Raw genomic sequence first — 26,501 nt, 5'->3', positions numbered from 1 at the left:
CAAACCACAGATCACTTCTACAACCTCAGAGTATCCCTAATTTTGATAATTTTATTTAGTTCACTTCACACACTGCTGCTGCTGCTGCTAAGTCTCTTCAGTTGTGTCCGACTCTGTGCGACCCCATAGATGGCAGCCCACTCACTGGCATGCTGCAATTAGTTGCCTTTCCATGCAGTTAATTATGTTCTTTTGAATAGCCTACAACCTACCACAGATGTATAAAAAATGCGTTCTCTTATTTCTTCCTTTCTTCCATAATAAAGTGTCTAGTAATTGTCTTGTACATATAAGAGATCCACTAAATGTTTATTGAGTGAATGACTGAATAATACAGGATAAATGGGTGAATCAGGGGCAAAATGTCTTACTCAGAAGATAGAAATAAGTATCTGGAGAATTTGAATTTAGCTGTGATGCTTGACTTGACCACCAGGTGTCGTAAGTATGCCAACATTCAAATATCTTTTGATATTTTAACACAATTTATTTTATTTTATTTTTTTTTTATGTGCACCAACATTTTTTTTTTAGTTTTTTATTTTTTAAATTTTAAAATCTTTAATTCTTACATGCATTCCCAAACATGAACCCCCCTCCCACCTCCCTCCCCATAACATCTTTCTGGGTCATCCCCATGCACCAGCCCCAAGCATGCTGCATCCTGCGTCAGACATAGACTGGCGATTCAATTCACATGATAGTATACATGTTAGAATGTCATTCTCCCAAATCATCCCACCCTCTCCCTCTCCCTCTGAGTCCAAAAGTTCGTTATACACATCTGTGTCTCTTTCCCTGTCTTGCATACAGGGTCGTCATTGCCATCTTCCTAAATTCCATATATATGTGTTAGTATACTGTATTGGTGTTTTTCTTTCTGGCTTACTTCACTCTGTATAATCGGCTCCAGTTTCATCCATCTCATCAGAACTGATTCAAATGAATTCTTTTTAACGGCTGAGTAATATTCCATTGTGTATATGTACCACCACTTTCTTATCCATTCATCTGCTGATGGACATCTAGGTTGTTTCCATGTCCTGGCTATTATAAACAGTGCTGCGATGAACATTGGGGTACATGTGTCTCTTTCCATTCTGGTTTCCTCGGTGTGTATGCCCAGAAGTGGGATTGCTGGGTCATAAGGTAGTTCTATTTGCAATTTTTTAAGGAATCTCCACACTGTTCTCCATAGTGGCTGTACTAGTTTGCATTCCCACCAACAGTGTAGGAGGGTTCCCTTTTCTCCACACCCTCTCCAGCATTTATTGCTTGCAGATTTTTGGATCGCAGCCATTCTGACTGGTGTGAAATGGTACCTCATTGTGGTTTTGATTTGCATTTCTCTAATAATGAGTGATGTTGAGCATCTTTTCATGTGTTTGTTAGCCATCCGTATGTCTTCTTTGGAGAAATGTCTATTTAGTTCTTTGGCCCATTTTTTGATTGGGTCGTTTATTTTTCTGGAGTTGAGCTGCAGAAGTTGCTTGTATATTTTTGAGATTAGTTGTTTGTCAGTTGCTTCATTTGCTATTATTTTCTCCCACTCAGAAGGCTGTCTTTTCACCTTGCTTATATTTTCCTTTGTTGTGCAGAAGCTTTTAATTTTAATTAGATCCCATTTGTTTATTTTTGCTTTTATTTCCAGCATTCTGGGAGGTGGATCATAGAGGATCCTGCTGTGATTTATGTCTGAGAGTGTTTTGCCTATGTTCTCCTCTAGGAGTTTTATAGTTTCTGATCTTACATTTAGATCTTTAATCCATTTTGAGTTTATTTTTGTGTGCGGTGTTAGAAAGTGATCTAGTTTCATTCTTTTACAAGTGGTTGACCAGTTTTCCCAGCACCACTTGTTAAAGAGATTGTCTTTACTCCAATGTATATTCTTGCCTCCTTTGTCAAAGATAAGGTGTCCATATGTGTGTGGATTTATCTCTGGGCTTTCTATTTTGTTCCATTGATCTATATGTCTGTCTTTGTGCCAGTACCATACTGTCTTGATGACTATGACTTTGTAGTAGAGCCTGAAGTCAGGCAAGTTGATTCCTCCAGTTCCATTCTTCTTTCTCAAGATTGCTTTGGCTATTCGAGGTTTTTTGTATTTCCATACAAATCTTGAAATTATTTGTTCTAGTTCTGTGAAAAATGTGGCTGGTAGCTTGATAGGGATTGCATTGAATTTGTAAATTGCTTTGGGTAGTATACTCATTTTCACTATATTGATTCTTCCAATCCATGAACATGGTATATTTCTCCATCTATTAGTGTCCTCTTTGATTTCTTTCATCAGTGTTTTATAGTTTTCTATATATAGGTCTTTAGTTTCTTTAGGTAGATATATTCCTAAGTATTTTATTCTTTTCGTTGCAATGGTGAATGGAATTGTTTCCTTAATTTCTTTTTCTACTTTCTCATTATTCGTGTATAGGAATGCAAGGGATTTCTGTGTGTTGATTTTATATCCTGCAACTTTACTATATTCATTGATGATCTCTAGTAATTTTCTGGTGGAGTCTTTAGGGTTTTCCATGTAGAGGATCATGTCATCTGCAAACAGTGAGAGTTTTACTTCTTCTTTTCCAATTTGGATTCCTTTTATTTCTTTTTCTGCTCTGATTGCTGTGGCCAAAACTTCCAGAACTATGTTGAATAGTAGCGGTGAAAGCGGACCACAATTTATTTTAAAATTTCATTAATGGAGAAATCATAATAAAGAATAAAAGCATCAATAATAACTTCCTGGTAACATCAAAAGCACCTTTTAATGGCATTTTAGAGAATTTGAATTTATTTTATTTTTTTAGACATCATACTTCTCATATAATTCTCTGAAAATAGTTTGGTTTCTAAGTTAATTGCAGATTCCTAGAATATTAGAACTATTAAAAGTCATTGAGATCTTCTGATCTTAGAACTTCTTATAGATGAGAAAACTACGACCAAAAACAGGGAGATTAAAATTTTCAAAATTTGAAAAGAAAATTAGCAGCAAATGCTAGACCAAGGTCTCTTGCCTCCATCTACAGAACAATTTTTAATTTTCCAGGAACTTCTAAGAAGAAAATCATATTTTTGGAAAATTTCTACTACTTCAAACTTTTAGAAACAAACAAATGCCACAGTTTAGAACACTAAACTTGACAGTATACTGTTACAGCAAAAGGGATATTCCAGGACAAATGTAGTTTTTATGTGTGTGTGTGTGTGTGTGTGTGTGTGTGTGTTTTAACAGAATGAATATTTCCAAGTCTCAAATAATAACTGTGTATAAAGTCTGCTTAAAAGTATTTGTTTTGAAGTGTGTATTATTTCTTTACACAAGGAATGTAAAGTGGGTGAAAGTCACTCAGTCATGTCCGACTCTTTTTGACCCCCATGGACTATACAGTACATGGAATTCTCCAGGCCAAAATACTGGAATGGATAACCTTTCTCTTCTCCAGGGGATCTTCCCAACCCAGGGATCAAACCCAGATCTCCTGCATTGCAGGCAGATTCTTTACCAGCTGAGCCACAAGGGAAGTCCAAGGATATGGAGTGGGTAGCCTATCCTTTCTCCAGAGGATCTTCCCAACCCAGAAATCGAACTGGGGTCTCCTGAACTACAGACTGATTCTTTACCAACTGAGCTATCAGGGAAGCCCACACAAAGAATAGAGTTTTATATAAGAAAATGTGTGTTTGTGTGTGAGCACGCACACTTAGTCATGTCCGACTCTTTGCCAACCCACCACACGCTCTCCTGTCCATGGGATTTTCCAGGCAAGAATGCTTGAGTGGGTTGCCATTTCCTCCTCCAACAGGTCTTCCTGACTCCGGGTTGAACCCACATCTCCTGTAGCTCCTGCACTGGCAGCCAGATTCTTTATCACTGAGCCACCAGAGAATCCCTTACTTTAGAAAATAGACGTAAGCAAAAACAAATCAAAATATATACCTATTGACCACAAACAATTCCAACGCAAACATTTTAGTATATAACCATTTACGTTTTATTCTGTGGCTGTAAGTTGATGTATATAAAGATATTTTTACCACTTTAACTCATATACATATACTGTTTTATAATCATAGTTTGTATTCAATCATAGTTGCTATGATTGCAGTGCCCTGTCATAAAGATGGCAAAAATAGCACATGAAAAGATGCCCAACATCACTAATTATTAGAGAAATGCAAATCAAAACTGCAATGAGGTATCATCTCACACTGGTCACAATGGTCATCATTTTAAAAAATCTACAAACAATAAATGCTGGAGAGAGTGTGGGAAAAAGGAACCCTCTTACACTGTTGGTGGGAATTTAAATTGGTATAGCCACTAATGGAGAACAGTATGGAGGTTCCTCAAAGAAACTAAAAACAGAACTAACATGTGACCCAGCAATCTAATTCCTGAACATGTACTTGGAGAAAATCATAATTCACAAAAATACATGTACCCCAATGTTCATTGCAAGAATATTTACAATAGCTAGGACATGGAAGCAACCTAAATGTCCTTTGACATAGGAACGGATAAAGATGGGGTACATATATATAATGCAATATTCAGGTACTAAAAGAAATGAAATATCCATTTGCAGAGACATAAATAGACCTAGAGATTGCCATGCAAAGTGAAGTAAGAGAAAAACAGAAAACAGAAAAATATTTTATATGAACACATATGTGGAATCTAGAAAAAATGGCACAGATGAACTTATTTGCAAAGAAGAAATAGAATCACAGATGTAGAGAACAAACTTATGGATACCAAAGGGGAGTGGTAAGGGGAAGTGGGACTAACTGAGAGATTGTGATTAACATATATACACTACTATGTATAAAATAGATAACTAATAAGAACCTACTGTATAGGACAGGAAACTACTCAATGCTCTGTGGTGATCTAAATGGGAAGTAAATCTAAAACAGAAGGGATATATGTATACATACAACTGACTCACTTTGCTGTACAGCAGAAACTACACAACATTGTGAAGCAACTATACTCCAATAAAAAAATTTTAACTGTAGTGTCTTGTCAATAAATAGACATCTAAATAACCATTTAATGGTGTATTGCTCTTCATCATGCTGACTTCGCCAATTTTATAGCTGATCCTGTTCCTGATGCCAACTGTCTCGCTGTTCGCAGTGTCCATACATACTCTTGGTTGAAGCCAGGGTAGGTAAGGCGCAAGCTAAGAGGCTGGAAGAAGACACGAGGAGCCAGAGGAACTACAGATATGTTTATTTTCTCCTGGCTGAGACAGCAGCCATAGCAGCAGCTATAGCATAACCTAACACAACACAACCTCTCTCCTGGCTGCTCAGCAGCCATAACATTATTCTCTCCTGACTGGTGCCAAAGCTGTAGCAATAGACATGCTATATTCTCTCCTGTCGTGGGTGACCCAACAGACACAGCCATGATGCAGCAATAATGCCACTGCTTTCTAGGTGGAGTTCATATATACCTACTGCACAAAGTAGCCTGTGACCAAAGGAGTACCTAGTGATGTGCATACACAGTGGTATAAGTGATCTCACCTGTTACATAAACCTCATGACATAAATGTACAATGCTATAAATGATCTCAGCTGTTACATAGTCATTATTTACAAAACATAGGGCAAGAGAGCTTGAACATACCATCTTGACTAATTTGCTCTCTCCACACAAATGGTTACTTAGAATTGCATCAGATTTATGTGTTATAATTTATTTAGTTGCATTGATTGAGGCAGATTACCATTTTTTCACTGTTAGAAATAATGCCTGGCAAACATACCTGTATCCTCATCTTTGTACATTTGAGTAACTATTTCCTTTGAACAAAGTCTTAAAAGTGGAATTTCTAGGTTTTTAATGTGTAAAGCCAAATCATTTTGCACAAAGGTAAACTATATGAAACTACAAAGCTAATGCTATTTCCTATAATATCACAATAGCAAATTTGTTAGTTTTAAAAATGTATCAAATTATTTTTAGCTAGAGGAAGAAATATGGTATACAAAAATCTGACTCATTCTTTAAGGCCTAGCTCAAAGTAACTACCTCTACATAGGCATAAATCAGCCAGACAGAATTTATGATTCCTACCTTAACACAGTTCTTCACAAACTTGGCCATGCCTCAGAATCATCTGGAGAGCTGTACCATCCACAAAGTTTCTGTTTCAGTAGATCTGGTGTCAGTTCAGTTCAGTTCAGTCGCTCAGTCATGTCCGACTCTTTGTGACCCCATGAATCACAGCACGCCATGCCTCCCTGTCCATAACCAACCCCCAGAGTTCACTCAGACTCACGTCCATCGAGTCAGTGATGCCATCCAGCCATCTCATCCTTTGTCGTCCCCATCTCCTCCTACCCCCAATCCCTCCCAGCATCAGAGTCTTTTCCAATGAGTCAACTCTTCGCATGAGGTGGCCAAAGTACTGGAGTTTCAGCTTTAGCATCTGGTGTAAGGCCCCAAAATATATATCTCTAATAAGTTCCCATGTGATCCATGGACCACACACTGAAAACCACTGCCCTAAAACACTGTGCTATTGGAAAAAAATAATATATGGTATCCTCACCAATATTGTGAATCATCTAATTAATGCTATAGGCTGAATTTTTAAGTGTTTATGTAACTTCCAAATTCATCTGTTCAAACCTAATGCACAATGAAATGGTATTTGAAGGTGGGGCCTTTGGGAGGTGATTAAATCATTAGAGGATTAATGCCCTTGTAAAAGAGACTCAAAGAACTCCCTGGCCCCTTCTATGAGTGAGAAGATGGCCATCTATGAGCCAGGAAGTAGGCTTTCACCAGACACCAAAACTGATGACATCTTGATCACAGAAGTATTGGCCTCCAGAACTGTGAGAAATAAATGCATAAGCCACCCAATCTATGGGATTTTGTTTTAGCAGCCCAAACAGAGTAAGTCAATTAATCAATCATATTGCTTTTTCATCCTAGATGAGGAAACTCACAGACAAGTTTGTGACCTAGCTTTCATAACTGTGCAATGTAATCTGTTCTATTTATCTACCTTCTATTGTTTCTCCCATCTTGACCCCATAGAAGAAAATGATAGTAAAATAAGACAAACAGAATGAAAAAAATATTGCATTATATTTATTTTTTAGAAAACAATCAGGATTCCTATGTTTAAATGTCTGCAGTTCTCTTAATACTATAACGAAAAGTTAAGTTTAAAAAAGCTTTTTATCCACCACAATGGATTTTTGAGAAAAATCTAACAAACTTGGGGCTTTTCAGGTGGCACTAATGGTAAAGATACTGCCTGTCAATGCAGCAGACATAAAAGACATGGGTTCAATCCATGAGTATGGATCCCGTACAAACATTTTCTTTAAACTTCACTGAAACAGAGATGAAACCAGTAGTGGGCAGAGAGTCTTACTCTTGAAATCCCACTGCAAGCACCCATGGCTTAGTCACTGGCCTCTTGAGGATTTCCCCAGTTTCCCTTCACAGGCCTATAGTTAGACTCTCTTGTCTAGGGACTATGACTCTTAAAATTGCTTTATGAGTATCAAGCTCCATTTATTTCATTTAAAGTTTTTAGCCCTTTTTGAAATACTACCTCTGCAAACATCTTTTAGGTAAATGGTAATCCTTCTAGACTGAAGACCACATCCTCTTTTTTCCAACTACAGGATCATGAATGCTTTCCACCTCTGTTTGTCAGTGCTTGCTAGACACAGGTGCTGGTTTTAGATAACAAAGCCTTGGATACAGAATAATCTCACCACTATTTTGCTCCATTGGTTTTGTCTGAATCTCATGTTTCTTTCTAGAAATTAAGCCAGCAGAGATTATTTCAGAGCATTACCTTTCCAGAAAGATTAGCAATAAGAAATTACCTGCTTCTTCATGGCCCAACACATTGGCCCCAGTGATGGAGGATTCTACTCACTGAAAACTTTTAAAATAATTTGAATCTTCATATTCATGATCTCATTTAGTAAGGCACAGGCACAAAGTGGTAAAGTAACTTGCCTGAGGATAAAGTACACCCTAGTTGACTTTGAAATGTAGCTAGAAATCACCCTCTCACTCTAATAATCTTTCTACTTGACATGGCTGCCTCCATGATGAGAAAAGAAAGTTCTATATGAACCTACCCAAAGATATATACACTTAATGGCAGGAAAAAGCATGGAACAGTTGAGTCGTGGGTTCAGGGGAAAGATGGATGGGCATCCATAAGAATTTTTATCTTATTTTAATTATTTTATTTTTTAATTGGAGGATAACTACATAAAAATATTGTGTTAGCTTCTACCATACATCAGCATTAATCAGCCAAAGTTATACATGTGTCCCCTCCCACTTGAACCTCTTTCCCAACTCCCACCCCATCCCATCCCTGTAGATTGTCACAGAGGTAATGTTTTATTACACTAATTTAGCCTTTCCTATTCTCCTTCACCTATAGAAGACATTCTTTGAAGTACACACAGGAATTGGGGCCCTTCTCTTGGTTAGCTTGTATAATTCAAGTGCAAAACAACCCCCATCTGGGCCTTGGAATGCAACTTTCTCTCTAAATATAATAAATATCATTTCATTGATGTAACATTTTAACATGGTTTTAATATGTTAGACATTGTTTTAGGTAACAATGATAAGGTGATATATACACAGGCATATTCTGCCCTCATGAAGCTTTTAATCTCATTGTACTATATCTACCCCATTGCCTCTGCCCCCCAAAATAATACTCACCCATCAAAGTTATATTTAAGTTGTATATTCTTAATGAAGGTTTCTCTGAAAGCCTTTCACAGCCCTCCTGCTACATTCTCTTTCTAGAAATAGAATCAATAATGCAATGAAAAAATTAACATTGAAATATTAGTTACTGGCTATAGCTTAAAACAGTATTTATACTTAAGGGGTAAAGGATTAAAGGAAAAATAATTTTGTTTAAATAAGAATGTGTATGTGGTACATATACACAATGGAGTATTATTCAGCAATTAAAAAGAATACATTTGAATCTGTTCTAATGAGGTGGATGACACTGGAGCCTATAATACAGAGTGAAGTAAGTCAGAAAGAAAAACACCAATACAGTATACTAACACATATATATGGAATTTAGAAAGGTGGTAATGATAACCCTGTATGCGCGACAGCAAAAGAGACACAGATGTATAGAACAGTCTTTGGACTCTGTGGGAGAGAGTGAGGCTGGGACGATTTGGGAGAATGGCATTGAAACATGTTTAATATCATATGTGAAATGAATTGCCAGTCCAGGTTCAATGCATGATGCAGGGTGCTCGGGGCTGGTGCACTGGGATGGCCCAGAGGGATGGTATGGGGGGGGGGGGGGGGGGAGGGGGGTTCAGGATGGGGAACACGTGTACACCCATGGCAGATTCATGTTGATGTATGGCAAAACCAATACAATATTATAAAGTAATTAGCCTCCAATTAAAATAAATAAATTTATATTAAAAAAGAATGGAATGAAAGAATTTCAAACTGTAATGTTACAATTAAAAGATAAATGAGGAAAAAAAGATAAATGGGGCAAGGGATCTTTTTGCACCTCTCAAGCCATCACTATTTACTAATAAATTATTTTGTACCTGTGTAAATCCAACTCTGCTCTAAAGCTTACCATTTCTTAATGAGAGTAGCATGAAAGCTTATGCTATCTACATTGAATTGTAGTGTTTGTCTGTCTCCTTTTACACTCAAGGAGGGTGACATTGGAAAATAAGACCCAGGAAAGGAAAGCAGTGGCTAACTTTACAGAAAAACACCAGTGTTCTATACAGAATCTAACACTCTGTGGTAACTTTGAGTTCTTTATTTACTTTTGTTACATGACTGCAGGAAAACATAAGAATTAGTATTTTATGCCCACAGAGTGAAATAAAATGTTTTCTTTTCTCCCCTGGCCCACTACCCTGTCTCTCAAGGCCACAAGAATGCCTGAATGTAATCTATTAAGGAACCAAATGAATAATATTTCATTGGTAATTTAGCATCTTGAAGAAGATGATAGAATTTAGTGTTAAACTGTCTAATTTTGAATACTGACTCTGTCACATACTAATTGTGGGTAAGTTTCTTAACCTCCACGCACCTTAGTTTCCTTCTTTTCAAATGGAAATAACAACAGGTTTATCGCAAGTACCTAGCTTACAGTCAGCACTTAATTTATAGCAACTACTATCATTAGTATTTAGCAGTCACATATGTCTGTGGCCGTCCTTCTATAAAGTCAATGGGAAAGACTATGCTTTGGGTAAAGGTGTATGAAAGAAAGAATAAAGGGATTGGGGCAAAAACAGACTAGCCTGTGTGACTGGAATACTTCTTAGTCCTGGGTTATACAAGATTTATACAATACTTGTTCATTTATTTAGCAATATGACACTGTCATGTGTTAAGTTTTTTGTTAACTTTTCCTTTCTTACATTTTACTTATAACTTCTTCAGCTAAACAGAAGAGTCAGAGAATCATAGTTCCAGAATAGAACCTAAGGATCATCTAGTATATGACTTTTGTGCTAAAAATGAATAATCTGAAGTCCTTAAAGTGAAAGACTTTGCCCAATGACATCCAGAAAACTCCAAAATAAGTAGGTCTAGAATCCAGTTCTTGCCCTGTTCATCATAATTTTCCGACTATATCAATTTATTCAACATTTAATTCTATTCAGATTTGAATTTTTCTACAGTCATTTTACACTTGTTAGTCCATATTATTCCCCAAGTCTGGGTGCTGCCACACTGGGTAGACACTTGTCAATATGTTGATTACAGTTGGGGATATAGTAGTTATACATGAAATGGTATCTAGGGGACACTGCAAGGGTACCACCATACTTACTTTGGAAAGCTGTCTCAGAATATGTAAGAGCACATTCACCACTCAAGTACCCCATAGGATTGAATAAAGATTCTGAATTCATAGATGCTAATTCATTATAAAATCTAACATGCAAAGTTTAAGGATCCTAAGTTGCAAGCTAGAGTTGTTTTTCAGTCGCTCAGTCATGTCTGATTCTTTGTGACCCTGTGGACTGCAGCATGCCAGGCTTCCCTGTCCTTCACCATCTCCCAAAGCTTGCTCAAATGCACGTCCATTGAGTTGGTGATGCCATCCAACCCTCTCATCCTCTGTCGTCCCCCTCTCCTCCTGCCTTCAATCTTTCCCAGTTTCAGGGTCTTTTCTAATGAGTCAGTTCTTCACATCAGTTGGCCAAAGTATTGAAGCTTAAGCTCCAGCATCAGTCCTTCCAATGAAAATTCAGGACTGATTTCCTTTAGGATTGACTAGTTTGATCTTTTTGCAGTCCGAGGGACTGTCAAGAGTCTTCTCCAACAGCTTAAAAGCATCAATTCTTCAGCATTCAGCGTTCTTTATGGTCCAACTCTCACACCTACATGTGACTACTGGATAAACCATAGCTTTAACTATATGGACCTTTATCTGCAAATAATGTCTCTGCTTTTTAATATGCTGTCTAGGTTTGTTATAGCTTTTCTTCCAAGGAGCAAGCATCTTTTAATTTCATGGCTGCTGTCACAGTCTGTAGTGATTTTGAAGCCCAAGAGAATGAAGTCCAATCATTCTTTCTGTTGGCTCCCCATTTATTTGCCATGAAGTTATGGGACTGGATGTCATAATCTTAGTTTTCTGAGTGGTGAGTTTTAAGCCAGGTCTCTTTCACCTTCATCGATAGTTTTTTTTTTTTTAATTACTCTTTGCTTTCTTCCATAAGAGAGTATAGCAAGCTATAGGGAGTATAGAAAACTGGTTTTAGGTTTTGCATATACTCTTTCTGCTGCTCCTTTCTCAATTTTTGATAATGCATTCAGACCTATTACACATCTAATGTTCAGGCCTTCTTATTATTTTTAGTTTACTGAAATCTGCTTTCAGGAGAAGTAGTTCATTTTAAAACATAAATGACCAATTACAATTTTAACTCCATCTAAATAAAGTTATAATTTAGCAGTGATCAAAGCCATAACCTGTCCATCTCGGGTGGCCCCACATGGCATGGCTTAGTTGCATTGAGTTAGACAAGCTGTGGTCCATGTGATCAGATTGGCGAGTTGTCTGTGATTGCAGATTCAGTCTGTCTGCCCTCTGATGCCCTCTATCAGTGCTACAGTCTTACTTGGGTTTCTCTTACCTTGGATAACTTGGGGTATCTCTTCATGGCTGCTCCAGCAAAGTTCAGCCACTGCTCCATACCTTGGATGCGGGGTAGCTCCTCTCGGCCATCACCCCTGACATGGGGTGCAGCGTAGCTCCTCTTGGCTGCTGCCACTGACCTTGGACGTGGGGTAGATCCTCTTGGCCTCTCCTGTGCCAAGAACTGTGAAATTCCAGATGTTCAAGCTGGTTTTAGAAAAGGCAGAGGAACCAGAGATCAAATTGCCAAAATCTGCTGGATCATTGAAAAAGCAAGAGAGTTCCAGAAAAACATCTATTTCTGCTTTATTGACTATGGCAAAGCCTTTGACTATTCTGAAAATTCTGAAAGAGATGGGAATACCAGACCACCTGACCAGCCTCTTGAGAAATCTGTATGCAGATCAGGAAGCAACAGTTAGAACTGGTCATGGAACAACAGACTGGTTCCAAATAGGGAAAAGAGTACATCAAGGCTGTATATTGTCACCCTGCTTATTTAACTTATATGCAGAGTACATCGTGAGAAACCGTGGGCTGGAAGAAGCACAAGCTGGAATCGAGATTGCCTGGAGAAATATCAATAACCTCAGATATGCAGATGACACCACCCTTATGGCATAAAGTGAAGAAGAACTAAACAGCTTCTTGATGAAAGTGAAGGAGGAGAGTGAAAAAGTTGGCTTAAAGCTCAACATTCAGAAAACTAAGATCACGGCATCTGGTCCCATCACTTCATGGCAAATAGTTGGGGAAACAGTGGCAACAGTGGCAACTGTGGCTGACTTTTTTTTTTTGGGCTCCAAAATCACTGCAGATGGTGATTGCAGCCATGAAATTAAAAGATGCTTACTCCTTGGGAGAAAAGTTATGACCAACCTAGGCAGCATATTAAAAAGCAGGTTCAATGCATGATACTGGATGCTTGGGGCTGGTGCACTGGGACGACCCAGAGGGATGGTATGGGGAGGGAGGAGGGAGGAGGGTTCAGGATGGGGAACATATGCATACATGTGGCAGATTCATGTTGATGTATGGCAAAACCAATACAATATTGTAAAGCAATTAACCTCCAATTAAAATAAATAAATTTATATTAAAAATAAAAAAATAAAAAGCAGAGACATTACTTTGCCAACAAAGGTCTGTCTATCAAGGTTATGGTTTTTCCAGTAGTCATGTATGGATGTGAGAGTTGGACTGTGAAGAAAGCAGAGTGCCAAAGAATTGGTGCTTTTGGACTGTGGTGTTGGAGAACATTCTTGAGAGTCCGTTGTACTACAAGGAGATCCAACCAGTCCATCCTAAAGGAGATCAGTCCTGGGTGTTCATTGGAAGGACTGATGTTGAAGCTGAAAGTCCAATACTTTCACCACCTGATGCAAAAAACTGACTCATTTGAAAAGACCCTGATGCTGTGAAAGATTGAGGGTGGGAGCAGAAGGGAACGACAGAGGATGAGATGGTTGGATGGCATCACCGACTCAAAGGACATGAATTTGTGTAAACTCCAGGAATTGGTGATGGACAGGGAGGCCTGGTGTGCTGCAATTCATGGGGTCACAAAGAGTCAGATACGACTGAGAGACTGAACTGAACTGAAAGCCATAATCTAATTCGTTTCAAATATTTTTTTCTCATAAAAGTCCCTAGTGATATTTTCACTGCTAAATACAGTAAATTCATATATAACCTCATAATATCTGACTTCTGCTCAGCATTTGGTTCTGCCAACTACTTCCTATTCTTGAAATATTTTTTTCCCTTGGTTTCTATCATTTCACGTTTTTAACTCCTCTTTTTCTGATTATTATTTATCTTTTTCTTAATCTCCTTCTGATAATTCCATAAATCATGGTGTTCCTTGGGTGTTGCCCAAAGCCTTTTCATGTCAGTCTACCTGCTTTCTCTAGACTACCTTATCTATTTCTATATCTTCAACTATTGGATATAAGCTCATGATTCCCAAAGATTCCAAAATTTGTAGCTCAAACCTACATCTACTTCCTGAACACACACACACACACACACACATAAATTAAGTGCCTATTAGACTATTTGTATGTTTCATCATTGCCTCAAATTAAAACTTTGAAAACAAAGTATAAAATTTCTCCAGAGGCGGTTCTAAGATGGTGGGGGAATAGGACGGGGAGATCACTTTCTCCCCCACAAATTCATCAAAAGAACATTTGAACGATGAGTAAATACCACAAAACTACTTCTGAATGCCCGCAGAGGACATCAGGCACCCAGAAAAGCAGCCCATTGTCTTTGAAAGGAGGTAGGAAAAAACATAAAAGAGAAAAAGAGGTAGGGATGGAGCTCTGTCCCAGGAAGGGAGTCTTAAAAAAGAGAGAAGTTTCCAAACACTGGGAAACAGTTTCACTCCGGAGTCTCTGGCAAGCCTTGGAACCACAGAGGGCAACATAACCCGGAGGAAAAACAAATAAATAATTAAAACCCGTAGATTATGTGCCCAATGATAACTCCCCCAGCGGAGAAGTAGCACAGACTCCTGCATCCACCACTAGCAAGTGGGGGCTGGGCAGGGAGGCATGGGCTACACTGCTTAGAGTAAGGACTGGGCCTGAATGCCCCAAGGGCAATCTGAAGGAACTAACTTGGGCTAGCAAACCAGACTGTGGGATAGCAACCACGAGAAAAGCCCTAACCTAAGACACTGCCAGGCCCGCTCACTGAACAAAGGACTGAGCAGAGCTAGCCGGCTGCAGACCATTCCCCTCCAGTGACAGGCAGCCAGAGTTGGAAGGGGGCAATCACGGCCCCAGAGGGGCATTATCTATCAAACTGCAAGCAGACTTCGTTGCTAACCAAGACTTCTTGGGATTTTGGATGGTGAACATCTGCCTGAGAAGGTACGCCGGTTGTACACCCAGAAAACTGAGCGGCAGGGATGAGGGAGGTGATAAGTCACAGTGAACAAACTCGTCAAACACCTGGTCACCTGAGCTGCTGGGACCTGGGAAGGGCACAAAACGCAGCCCAACCGAATCTGTGCCTCTGAGGACTACCCGAGTCCTGAATCTGAGTGGCTTAGACCTGGAAAGTGCATACAACCCAGGGCCGGCCTCAGACAGTTCCCGGCAGAGTAACCTAGAGCCTAAGCAGTGTTGACAGGGAAAGTACACATGCTGTGAGTGGGGGCAAACCCAGTGTGGCTGAGACACTGTGAGCACATGCCAGTGTTATTTGTTTGCAGCGTCCCTCCCTCCCCACAGCACAACTGAACTAGTGAGCATAAAAAAGTGTCCACCACTGCCCCCTTGTGTCAGGGTGGAAATTAGACACTGAAGAGACCAGCAAACAGAAGACGCTAAAAAAGAGGGATCCTCCTTGGAAGTGACAGGTGCAATAGATTAAAACCCGATAGTTAGTACCACGGAGAAGGCAATGGCAACCCACTCCAGTGTTCTTGCCTGGAGAATCCCAGGGATGAGGGAGCCTGGTGGGCTGTCATCTATGGGGTCACATAGAGTCAGACACAACTGAAACAACTTAGCAACAGCAGCAGCAGCAGCAGCAGTTAGTACTGACTACATAGGAAGGGGCCTATAGATCTTGAGAAATAGAAGTGGGACCAAGGAACTATCTGAAAATGAACTGACCCCACACTGCCCACAACACCACCAGAGAAAGTCCTAGATATATTTTTACTATCATTCTTACTTTAATTTTTTAAAAATTTTAAGTCCTCTATTACTCCTTTAATTTTCATTTTTATAACTTATTACCTTGTAAAAAAAGAGACTCTATTTTATAAAGTAAAATCATATATATATATTATATAATTTTGTGATTTTTTTCTTTAATATTGAATTTTTGAAAATCCAACCTCTACTCTAGATTTTTAATCTTTGCTTTTTGATATTTCTTATCAATTTTGTACCTTTAAAAACCCAATCTTCAGTACCCATTTTTACTTGGGAGTGAGATTACTGGTTGACTTCTCCCTCCCTCTTTGGACTCTGCTACTTCTCCACCAGGTCTCTGCGATCTCCTCCCACCCCCTTCTCTTCTCTACCCAACTCTGTGAATCTCTTAGTGTGTTTCGGATGATGAAGAACACTTAGAGAACTGATTACTGGCTGGATCTGTCTCTCTCCTTTTGATTCCCCCCTTTATCCTCCCGGCCACATCTGTATCCTTCCTCCCTCTTCTCTTTCATGTATTACTCTGTGAACATCTCTGAGCAGTCCAACTTTGGGGCACACATAAGGAAGTGATCACTGCCTAGCTTGCTCTCTCCTCTTTTGATTCCACCTCATCTCATTCGGGTCACCTCTATCTCCCCCCTCCCTCTTCTCTTCTCCATGTAACTCTGTGAACCTCTCTGGGTGTCCCTCAATGTGGAGAAACTTTTCATCTTTCACCTAGATGTCCTATCAGGTGTGCTGCATAGACAGAGAAGCCTTGAGGCTACAGTAAAAATAAGACTGAAAACCAGAAGCAGGAGGCTTAAGACCAAATCCTGATAAGACCAGAGAACTCCTGACTAGAGCGAACATTAATTGACAGGAGCTCATTAAACACCTCCATACCTACACTGAAACCAAGAACCACCCAAGAGCCAACAAGTTCCAGAGCAAGACATACCAGGCAAATTCTCCAGCAACTGGAGAATTCTCCATTCAACAGCCCTGAACTTCAATACACAGGCTGCCCAAAGTTACTCCAATACCACTGACATTTCATAATTCATTACTGTACACTTCATTGCACTCCAGAGAGAAGAAATCCAGCTCCACCCACCAGAACACTGACACGAGCTTCCCGAACCAGGAAACCTTGACAGCCACCCATACAACCCCACCCGCAGTGAGGAAACTCCACAATAAAGAGAACTCCACAAACTGCCAGAATACAGAAAGGCCACCCCCAAAACAGCAATATAAACAAGATAAAGAGACAGAGGAATACCCACCAGGTAAAGGAACAGGAGAAATGCCCACCAAATCAAACAAAGGAGGAAAAGATAGAGAATCTACCTGATAAAGAATTCCAAATAATGATAGTGAAAATGATCCAAAATACTGAAAACAAAATGGAATCACAGATAAATACCCTGGAGACAAGGATTGAGAAGATGCAAGAAAGGTTTAACAAGGACCTAGGAGAAATAAAAAGGAGTCAATATATAATGAATAATGCAATAAATGAGATCAAAAACACTATGGAGGGAACAAATAGTAGAATAATGGAGGCAGAAGATAGGATTAGTGAGGTAGAAGACAGAAAGATAGAAAAAAATGAATCAGAGAGGAAAAAAGAAAAATGAATTAAAAGAAACGAGGATAAGCTCAGACACCTCTGAGACAATGTTAAACGCCCCAACATTTGAATCATAGGAGTCCCAGAAGAAGAAGAAGACAAAAAGAAAGACCATGAGAAAATACTTGAAGAGATAATAGTTGAAAACTTTCCTAAATAGGGAAGGAAATAATCACCCAAGTCCAAGAAACCCAGAGAGTCCCAAACAGGATAAACCCAAGGTGAAACACCCCAAGACACATATTAATCAAATTAACAAAGATCAAACACAAAGAACAAATATTAAAAGCAGCAAGGGAAAAATAACGAATAACACACAAGGGGATTCCCATAAGGATAACAGCTGAGCTTTCAATAAAAACTCTTCAGGTCAGGAGGGAAAGGCAGGACATACTTAAAGTGATGAAAGAAAATAACCTACAGCGAAGATTACTGTACCCAGCAAGGATATCATTCAAATAAGAAGGAGAAACCAAAAGTTTTACAGACAAGCAAAAGCTGAGAGAATTCAGTACCACCAAACTAGCTCTCCAAAAAATGCTAAAGGATCTCTCTAGACAGGAAACACAAAAAGGTTATATAAACTCGAACCCAAAACAATAAAGTAAATGGCAATGGGATCATACTTATCAATAATTACCTTAAACGTAGATGGGTTGAATGTCCCAGCCAAAAGACAAAGACTGGCTGAATGGACAAAAAAACAAGACCCCTATATATGTTGTCTACAATAGATCCACCTCAAAACAAGGGACACATACAGACTGAAAATGAAGGGCTGGAAAAAGATAGTCCATGCAAATAGAGACCAAAAGAAAGCAGGAGTAGCAATATTCATATCAGATAAAATAGACTTTAAAACAAAGGCTGTGAAAAAAGACAAAGAAGGCCACTACATAATGCTCAAAGTATCAATTCAAGAAGAAGATATAACAATTATAAATATACATGCATACAACATAGGAGCAACACAATATGAAAGACAAATGCTAACCAGTATGAAAGGGGATATTAACAATAACACAGTAATAGTGGGAGACTTTAATACCCCACTCACAACTATGGATAGATCAACTAAAAAGAAAATTAACAAAGAAAAACAAAGTTTAAATGATACAATAGACCAGTTAGACCTAATTGATATCTATAGGACATTTCACCCAAAACAATGAATTTCACCTTTTTCTCAAGTGCACATGGAAACTTCTCCATGATAGGTCACATCCTGGGCCATTAATCTAGCTTTTGTAAATTCAAAAAAAAAAAAATTGAAATCATTCCAAGCATCTTTTCTGACCACAATGCAGTAAGATTAGATTTCAATTGCAGGAGAAAAACTATTAAAAATTCCAGCACATGGAGGCTGAACAACACGCTGCTGAATGACCAACAAATCACAGAAAAAATAAAAAAAGAAATCAAAATATGCATAGAAACAAATGAAAATGAACGGTACTAAGGGGAAGGTTCATAGCAATACAGGCATACCTCAAGAAACAAAAAAAAAGTAAAATAAATAACCAAACTCTACACCTAAAGCAACTAGAAAAGGAAGAAATGAAGAACCCCAGGGTTAGTAGAAGGAAAGAAATCTTAAAAATTAGCGGCAGAAATAAATGCACAAGAAACAAAAGAGACCATATCGAAAATCAACAAAGCCAAAAGCTGGTTCTTTGAAAGGATAAATAAAATTGACAAACCATTAGCCAGACTCATCAAGAAACAAATGGAGAAAAATCAAATCAACAAAATTAGAAATGAAGATGAAGAGATCACAACAGACAACACAGACATACAAAGGATCATAAGAGACTACTATCAGCAATTTTATGCCAATCAAATGGACAACGTGGAAGAAATGGACAAATTCTTAGAAAAGTACAACTTTCCAAAACTGAACCAGGAAGAAATAGAAAATATTAACAGACCCATCACAAGCACAGAAATTGAAACTGTAATCAGAAACCTTCCAGCAAACAAAAGCCAGGTCCAGATGGCTTCACAGCTGAATTCTACCAAAAATTTACAGAAGAGCTAACACCTATCCTACTCAAACTCTTCCAGAGTATTGCAGAGGAATGTAAACTTCCAAACTCATTCTGTGAGGTCACCATCACCCTAATACCAAAACCTGACAAAGATGCCACAAAATAAAGAAAACTACAGGCCAATATAACTGATGAACATAGATGCAAAAACCCTTAACAAAATTCTACCAATCAACAACACATTAAAAAGATCATAGACCATGATCAAGTGGTCTTTATCCCAGGGATGCAAGGATTCTTCAATATTTGCAAATCAATCAACATAATACACCACATTAACACACTGAAAAATAAAAGCCCTATGATTATCTCAATAGATGCAGAAAAAGGCTTTGACAAAATTCAATGTCCATTTATGATGAAAACTCTCCAGAAAGCAGGAATAGAAGAAACCTACCTCAACATAATAAAAACTATATATATGACAAAACCATAGCAAACATTATCTTCAATGGTGAAAAATTGAAAACATTTCCCCTAAAGTCAGGAACAAGACAAGGGTGCCCACTTTCACCACTACTATTCAAAATACTTTTGGAAGTTTTGGCCAGCAGAGCAGAAAAAGAAATAAAAGTAATCCAGATTGGAAAAGAAGAAGTAAAAATCTCACTGTCTGCAGATGACATGATCCTCTACATGCTGCTATTGCTGCTAAGTCGCTTCAGTCATGTCCAACTCTGTGCGACGCCATAGACAGCAGCCCACCAGGCTCTCCCATCCCTGGGATTCGCCAGGCAAGAACACTGGAATGGGTTGCCATTTCCTTCTCCAATGTATAAAAGTGAAAAGTGAAAAGTGAAAGTGAAGTTGCTCAGTCGTGTCTGACTTTTAGCGACTCCATGGACTGCAGCCTACCAGTCTCCCCCATCCATGGGATTTTCCAGGCAATAGTACTGGAGTGGGTTGCATTGCCTTCTCCAGATCCTCTACATAGAAAACCCTAAAGACTCCATCAGAAAATTACTAGAGCTAATCAATCAATATAGTAAAGTGGCAGGATATAAAATCAACTCACAGATATCCCTTGCATTCCTATACAGTAATAATGAGAAAATAGAAAGAGAAATTAAGGAAATAATTCCACTCACCATTGCAATGAAAAGAATAAAATACCTAGGAATATCTACCTAAAGAAACAGAAGATCTATATATAGACAACTATAAAACACTGGTGAAAGAAATCAAAGAAGACACTAATAGATGGAGAAACATACCATGTTCATGGATTGGTAGAATAAATATAGTAAAAATGAGTATACTACTCAAAGCAATCTATAGATTCAGTGCAATCCCTATCTGGCTACCAATGATATTTCTAACAGAGCTGGAACAAATAATTTCACAATTTGTATGGAAATACAAAAAACCTCAAATAGCCAAAGCAATCTTGAGAAAGAAGAATGGAACTGGAGGAATCAACCTGCCTGATTTCAGGCTCTACTACAAAGCCACAGTCATCAAGAGAGTATGGTATTGGCAAAGACAGAAATATAGAACAATGGAACAAAATAGAAAGCCCAGAGATAAATCCATACACCTATGGACACCTTATTTTTTACAAAGGAGGCAAGAATATACAATGGATTAAAGACAATCTCTTTAACAAGTGATGCTGGGAAAACTGGTCAACCACTTGTAAAAGAATGAAACTACAACACTTTCTAATACCATACGCAAAAATAAGCTCAAGATGGATTAAAGATCTAAATGTAAGACCAGAAATTATAAAACTCCTAGAGGAGAACATAGGCAAAAAACTCTGAGACATAAATCACAGCAGTATACTCTATGAGCCACATCCCAGAATATTGGAAATAAAAGCAAAAATAAACAAATGGGACCTAATTAAAATTGAAAGCTTCTGCACAACAAGGGAAACTGTAAGCAAGATGAAAAGACAGCCTTCTGAATGGGAGAAAATAATAGCAAATGAAGCAACTGATAAACAACTAATCTCAAAAATATACAAGCAACTTATGCAGCTCAATTCCAGAAAAATAAACGACCTAATCAAAAAATGGGCCAAAAAACTAAATAGACATTTCTCCAAAGAAGGCATACAGATGGTCAACAAACACACGAAAAGATACTCAACATCACTCATTATCAGAAAAATGCAAATCAAAACCACAATGAGGTACCATTTCATGTCAGTCAGAATGGCTGTGATCCAAAAGTCTACAAGCAATAAATGCTGGAGAGGGTGAGGAGAAAAGGGAACCCTCTTACACTGTTGGTGGGAATGCAAACTAGTACAGCGACTATGGAGAACAATGTGGAGATTTCTTAAAAACCTGGAAATAGAACTGCCATATGACCCAGCTGGGCATACACATCGAGGAAACCAGAATTGAAAGAGACACGTGTACCCCAATGTTCATTGCAGCACTGTTTATAATAGCCAGGACATGGAAGCAACTTAGATGTCCATCAGCAGATGAAAGGATAAGAAAGCTGTGATTCATATACACAATGGAGTATTATTCAGTCATTAAAATGAATACATTTGAATCAGTTCTAATGAGGTGGATGAAACTGGAGCCTGTTATACAGAGTGAAGTAAGCCAGAAAGAAACACACCAATACAGTACACTAACACATATATATGGAAGTTAGAAAGATGGTAAGGATAACCCTGTATGCGAGACAGCAAAAGAGACACAGATTTATAGAACAGTCTTTTGGCCTCTGTGGGAGAGTGAGAAGGTGGGATGATTTGGGAGAATTGCACTGAAACATGTATAATATCATACGTGAAACAAATCGCCAGTCCAGATTTGATGCAGGATACAGGATGCTCGGGACTGGTGCACTGGAATGACCCAGAGGGGTGGTATGGGGAGATAGATGGGAGGTGGGTTCAGGATGGGGAACACGTGTACACCCGTGGCGGATTCATATTGATGTATGGCAAAACCAATACAATATTGTAAAATAATTAGCCTCCAATTATAATAAATAAATTTATATTTAAAAAACTAAAAACAGAAACAACAAAAAAATTTTTTTCCAAAGACACTCTACTTTTTTACCAGAATAACCAACCCATTTATTCTGATTTGCCTGTAAAGGTCCTAATTTACACCTGTTATCCCAGTACAATAAATAAATAATGGCATGTCCTTTCATTTGAAATGTGTCCTACTTTGGATAATGTTATATGATCACTCTGCAATCTGCCCATGCACACAATCTAAGTGATACTTTTAACTTCATCATCTGCTAAAACAACCAAATACAACCTTCAAATAATATGATTTCTAACATCCTAATTTTAAAATTTAGCCAACCCTCTTTTTCAGCATTGTCTCTATCCTGTTTCAGAAAGCCATCACCTTTAAAAACATGACTATGGCAAAAAATTCTGACTAAAACATATATATTGTTTCCAAATAATCCAAAATGTGGAAGAAATAAGAAATGGTGGTTAAAGATGTCAAGTCTCAAGGAAAAACATGACACGTAGTTTAGTGCATGTATGTGTGTGTGTGTTAACTCCTATATATCTAGGCTGAGCACTGGAACGTTGAAGAAGTCCACAAGTGAGAAAAAATATTCACAAAAAAAAGCTGAAAGTTTTACAAATTTCATGCATGACATAAATCTATGAATTTTAGAACTGAGTTTACCCTAAATAGGCTGAATGCAAATAAATTCACATACAAGAGCATCATAATCAACCTTGTAAAAAAATAAGATTACAATAAAATATCAAAAGAATCAGAAGGATTACGTCATATATAGAGTAACAGCAGTTCAAATGGCAAGAGATTTCCCATCTAAAACCATGAATGTCAGCAAAATATCTTTTGCAAATATGCAGATGAAGTAAATTAAGTTGATGTGCTCTAAAAGTACTGCAAAATAAAGTTTTTCAAGCATAAAAGACATGCTAACAGGGGGAAAAAAAAGCCCTGAATTTTGAGAACAAAGAAAAAAACAGCTTCCAAATTCAAATATCCAGAAAAATCATCTGTCAAAATGAGGGAAAATTAAGACAATCCCAAATAAATAAAAATTAAAGGAAATCACCTATACTGGTGTTCTCCAATAAGAAATAATAAAATTAGTCTTTTTAAAAAATATATTGGAGTATAGCTGCTTTACAATGATGTGTTTGTTCCTATTCTACAGCAAAATGAATAAATTATACATATACAATATCCACTTTTTAGATTTCTTTCCTTTTTGGGTTGCCACAGAACATTGAGTAGAATGCCCTGTGGTAAAGAGTAGGTTCTCATTAGTTACCTATTTTATACATATGTGTATATATGTCAATCAAAATATTCCAGCTTGTTCCCCTTTTCTCTCTTGGTAGCCATAAGTTTGTTCTCTACATCCGTGACTCTATTCTCTCTATGCCAATATGTTCATCTGTACAACTTTTCTAGATTCCATATATAAGTGATTTTATACATTTTTTTCTCTTTCTGACATTTCATTTTGTACAACTATCTCTAAGTCCATGCACGTCTCTGCAAATGTTACTATTTCATTCCTTTTTTATGGCTGTGTAACATTCCATGGTATATATGTACTGCATATTCTTTAAAAAAAAAAACTATTTATTTTGTATTGGGATATAGTCTATTAACAATGTTGTGATAGTTTCAAATGAACAGAGAAGGGACTCAGCCATACATATACATGTATCCATTTTCCCGCAAACTCCCCTCCCATCCAGGCTGCCACATAACATTGAGCAGAGTTCCACATGCTATTCTGTAGGTCCTGGTTGGTTTGTATTATTTCTTTTTTAGATTCCACATATAAGGAATGTCATATGATATTTCTCCGTCTCTGACTTACTTCATTCAGTATAATAATCTCTAGGTCTATCCACATTGCTGCAAATGACATTAATTCATTTTTAATGGTTAAGCAATATTCCATTTTATATATGTACCACATCCACTTGACTCATTCCTCTGTTGATGGACATTTAGGTGGTTTCCATGTACTGGCTATTGTAAACAGTACTGCAGTGAACATTGTGGTGCATGTATCATTTTGAATCATTTTTTTTTCCTGGATTTATGCTCAGGAGAGGGATTGAAAGTTATATGGCAGCTCTATTTTTTTTTAAGGAACCTTCATGTTTCTCCAAAGTTGCTGCAAAAATTTTCATTCCTACCAAAAGTATAGGAGGGCTCCCTTCTCTCTACATCCTCTCTAACAATTATATTTAGTGGATTTTTTTAATAATAGTCATTCTGGCTAGTGTAAGGTGTTACCTCATTTTAGTTATGATATGCATTTCTCTAATAATTGGCAATGTTAAACATATTTTCATGTGCCTCTTGGCCATTTGTAACTCTTCTTTGGAAAAACATCTTTTAAGACTTTTACCCATTTGTTGATTGGGTTGTTTGTTTTTGATGCTTTTAAACATCATGGGATGTTTGTAAATTGTGGAGACGAATTTTTGTTGGTCACATCATTTGTAACTACTTTCTTCCATTCTGTGGGCTGACTTCTCACTCATTAACAATTTCCTTTGTTTTTGCTGCGCAAAAGTTTTTGAGGTTAAGAAACCTGAGCACGGAAGAATTGATACTTTTGAACTGTGGTGTCGGAGAAGACTCTTGAGAGTCCCTTGGACTGCAAAGAGATCTAATCAGTCCATTCTAAAGGAGATCAGCCCTGGGTGTTTTTTGGAAGGAATGATGCTAAAGCTGAAACTCCAGTACTTTGGCCACCTACCTCATGTGAAGAGTTGACTCATTGGAAAAATCTCTGATGCTGGGAGGGATTGGGGGCAGGAGGAAAAGGGACAACAGAGGATGAGATGGCTAGATGGCATCATCGACTCAATGGACATGAGTCTGAGTGAACTCTGGGAGTTAGTGATGGACAGGGAGGCCTGGCATGCTGTGAATCATGGGGTCGCAAAGAGTCAGACAGGACTGAGCAGCTGAACTGAACTGAACTGAGGCCTGAATTGTTTATTTTTGTTTCTGGGTCCATTATTATGGGAGATGGATCAAAAATAATATTGCTGCAAATTATGTCAGAGAGCATTCTGCTTATGTTTTCCCTGCACAGGCACAGAAGGGCCTAGAGGAGCTATTCCATGTTGAAGGTCAGGAATGGCAGTGGTAAGGAGATACCCCTCGTCAAAGGTAAGAGCAGCGACTGTGCTTTCCTGGGGCAGCCTTGAAGAGATATCCCACGCCCAAGGTAAGAGAAACCCAAGTAAGATGGTTGGTGATGCAAGAGGGCATCAGAGGGCAGACACACTGAAACCATACTCACAGAAAACTAGTCAATCTAATCACACTAGGACCAAAGCCTTGTCTAACTCAGTGAAACCAAGCCATGCCTGTGGGGCAACCCAAGATGGGCTGGTCATGGTGGAGAGATCTGACAGAATGTGGTCCACTGGAGAAGGGAATGTCAAGCCACTTCAATATTCTTGCCTTGAGAACCCCATGAACAGCATGAAAAGGCAAAATGATAGGATACCAAAAGAGGAACTCCCCAGGTGAGTAGGTGCCCAATATGCTACTGGAGATCAGTGGAGAAATAACTCCAGAAAGAATGAAGGGATGGAGCAAAAGCAAAAACAATACCCAGTTGTGGATGTGACTGTTGATAGAAGCAAGATCCGATGCTGTAAAGAGCAATATTGCATAGGAACCTGGAATGTCATGTCCATGAATCAGGGCAAAATTGGCAGTGGTCAAACAAGAGATAGCAAGGGTGAACGTCGACATTCTAGGTATCAGTGAACTAAAATGGACTGGAATGGGTGAATTTAACTCAGATGACCATTATATCGACTACTGTGGGCAGGAATCCCTCAGAAGAAATGGAGTAGCCATCATGGTCAACAAAAGAGTCCAAAATGCAGTACTTGGAAGCAATCTCAAAAATGACAGAATGATCTCTGTTCATCTCCAAGGCAAACCATTCAATATCACAGTTATCCAAATCTATGCCCCAACCAGTAACGCTGAAGAAACTGAATTTGAATGGTTTTATG

At 38.2% G+C, this 26,501-nt stretch overlaps 1 protein-coding gene across 3 annotated transcripts in view; it reads right to left on the bottom strand.

Moving 5' to 3' along the window:
* Positions 1-518: 518 nt before the first annotated feature.
* The window catches only part of LOC101119114 (P2Y receptor family member 10), a 76,736-nt gene continuing 50,753 nt past the window's right edge, over positions 519-26,501 (bottom strand). For 2 of the 3 annotated variants that reach the window (XM_060407835.1, XM_060407834.1), the window contains 2 exons: positions 12,172-12,380; positions 519-8,817 (listed from right to left, as the gene is read on the bottom strand). In XM_060407835.1, the coding sequence (XP_060263818.1) occupies positions 833-2,545 (1,713 nt within the window). In that variant the 5' untranslated portion in view covers positions 2,546-8,817; positions 12,172-12,380 and the 3' untranslated portion in view covers positions 519-832. The remainder of the gene's footprint in view (positions 8,818-12,171; positions 12,381-26,501) is intronic. The other variant, XM_060407836.1, reaches the window with a different exon arrangement.

Source organism: Ovis aries, chromosome X (genome assembly GCF_016772045.2).
Source record: "Ovis aries strain OAR_USU_Benz2616 breed Rambouillet chromosome X, ARS-UI_Ramb_v3.0, whole genome shotgun sequence".
In the NCBI taxonomy this organism is placed as follows: domain Eukaryota; kingdom Metazoa; phylum Chordata; class Mammalia; order Artiodactyla; family Bovidae; genus Ovis; species Ovis aries.
Note: the sequence above shows the minus strand (reverse complement) of the source record. Positions and strands in the feature narration are given on the sequence as shown.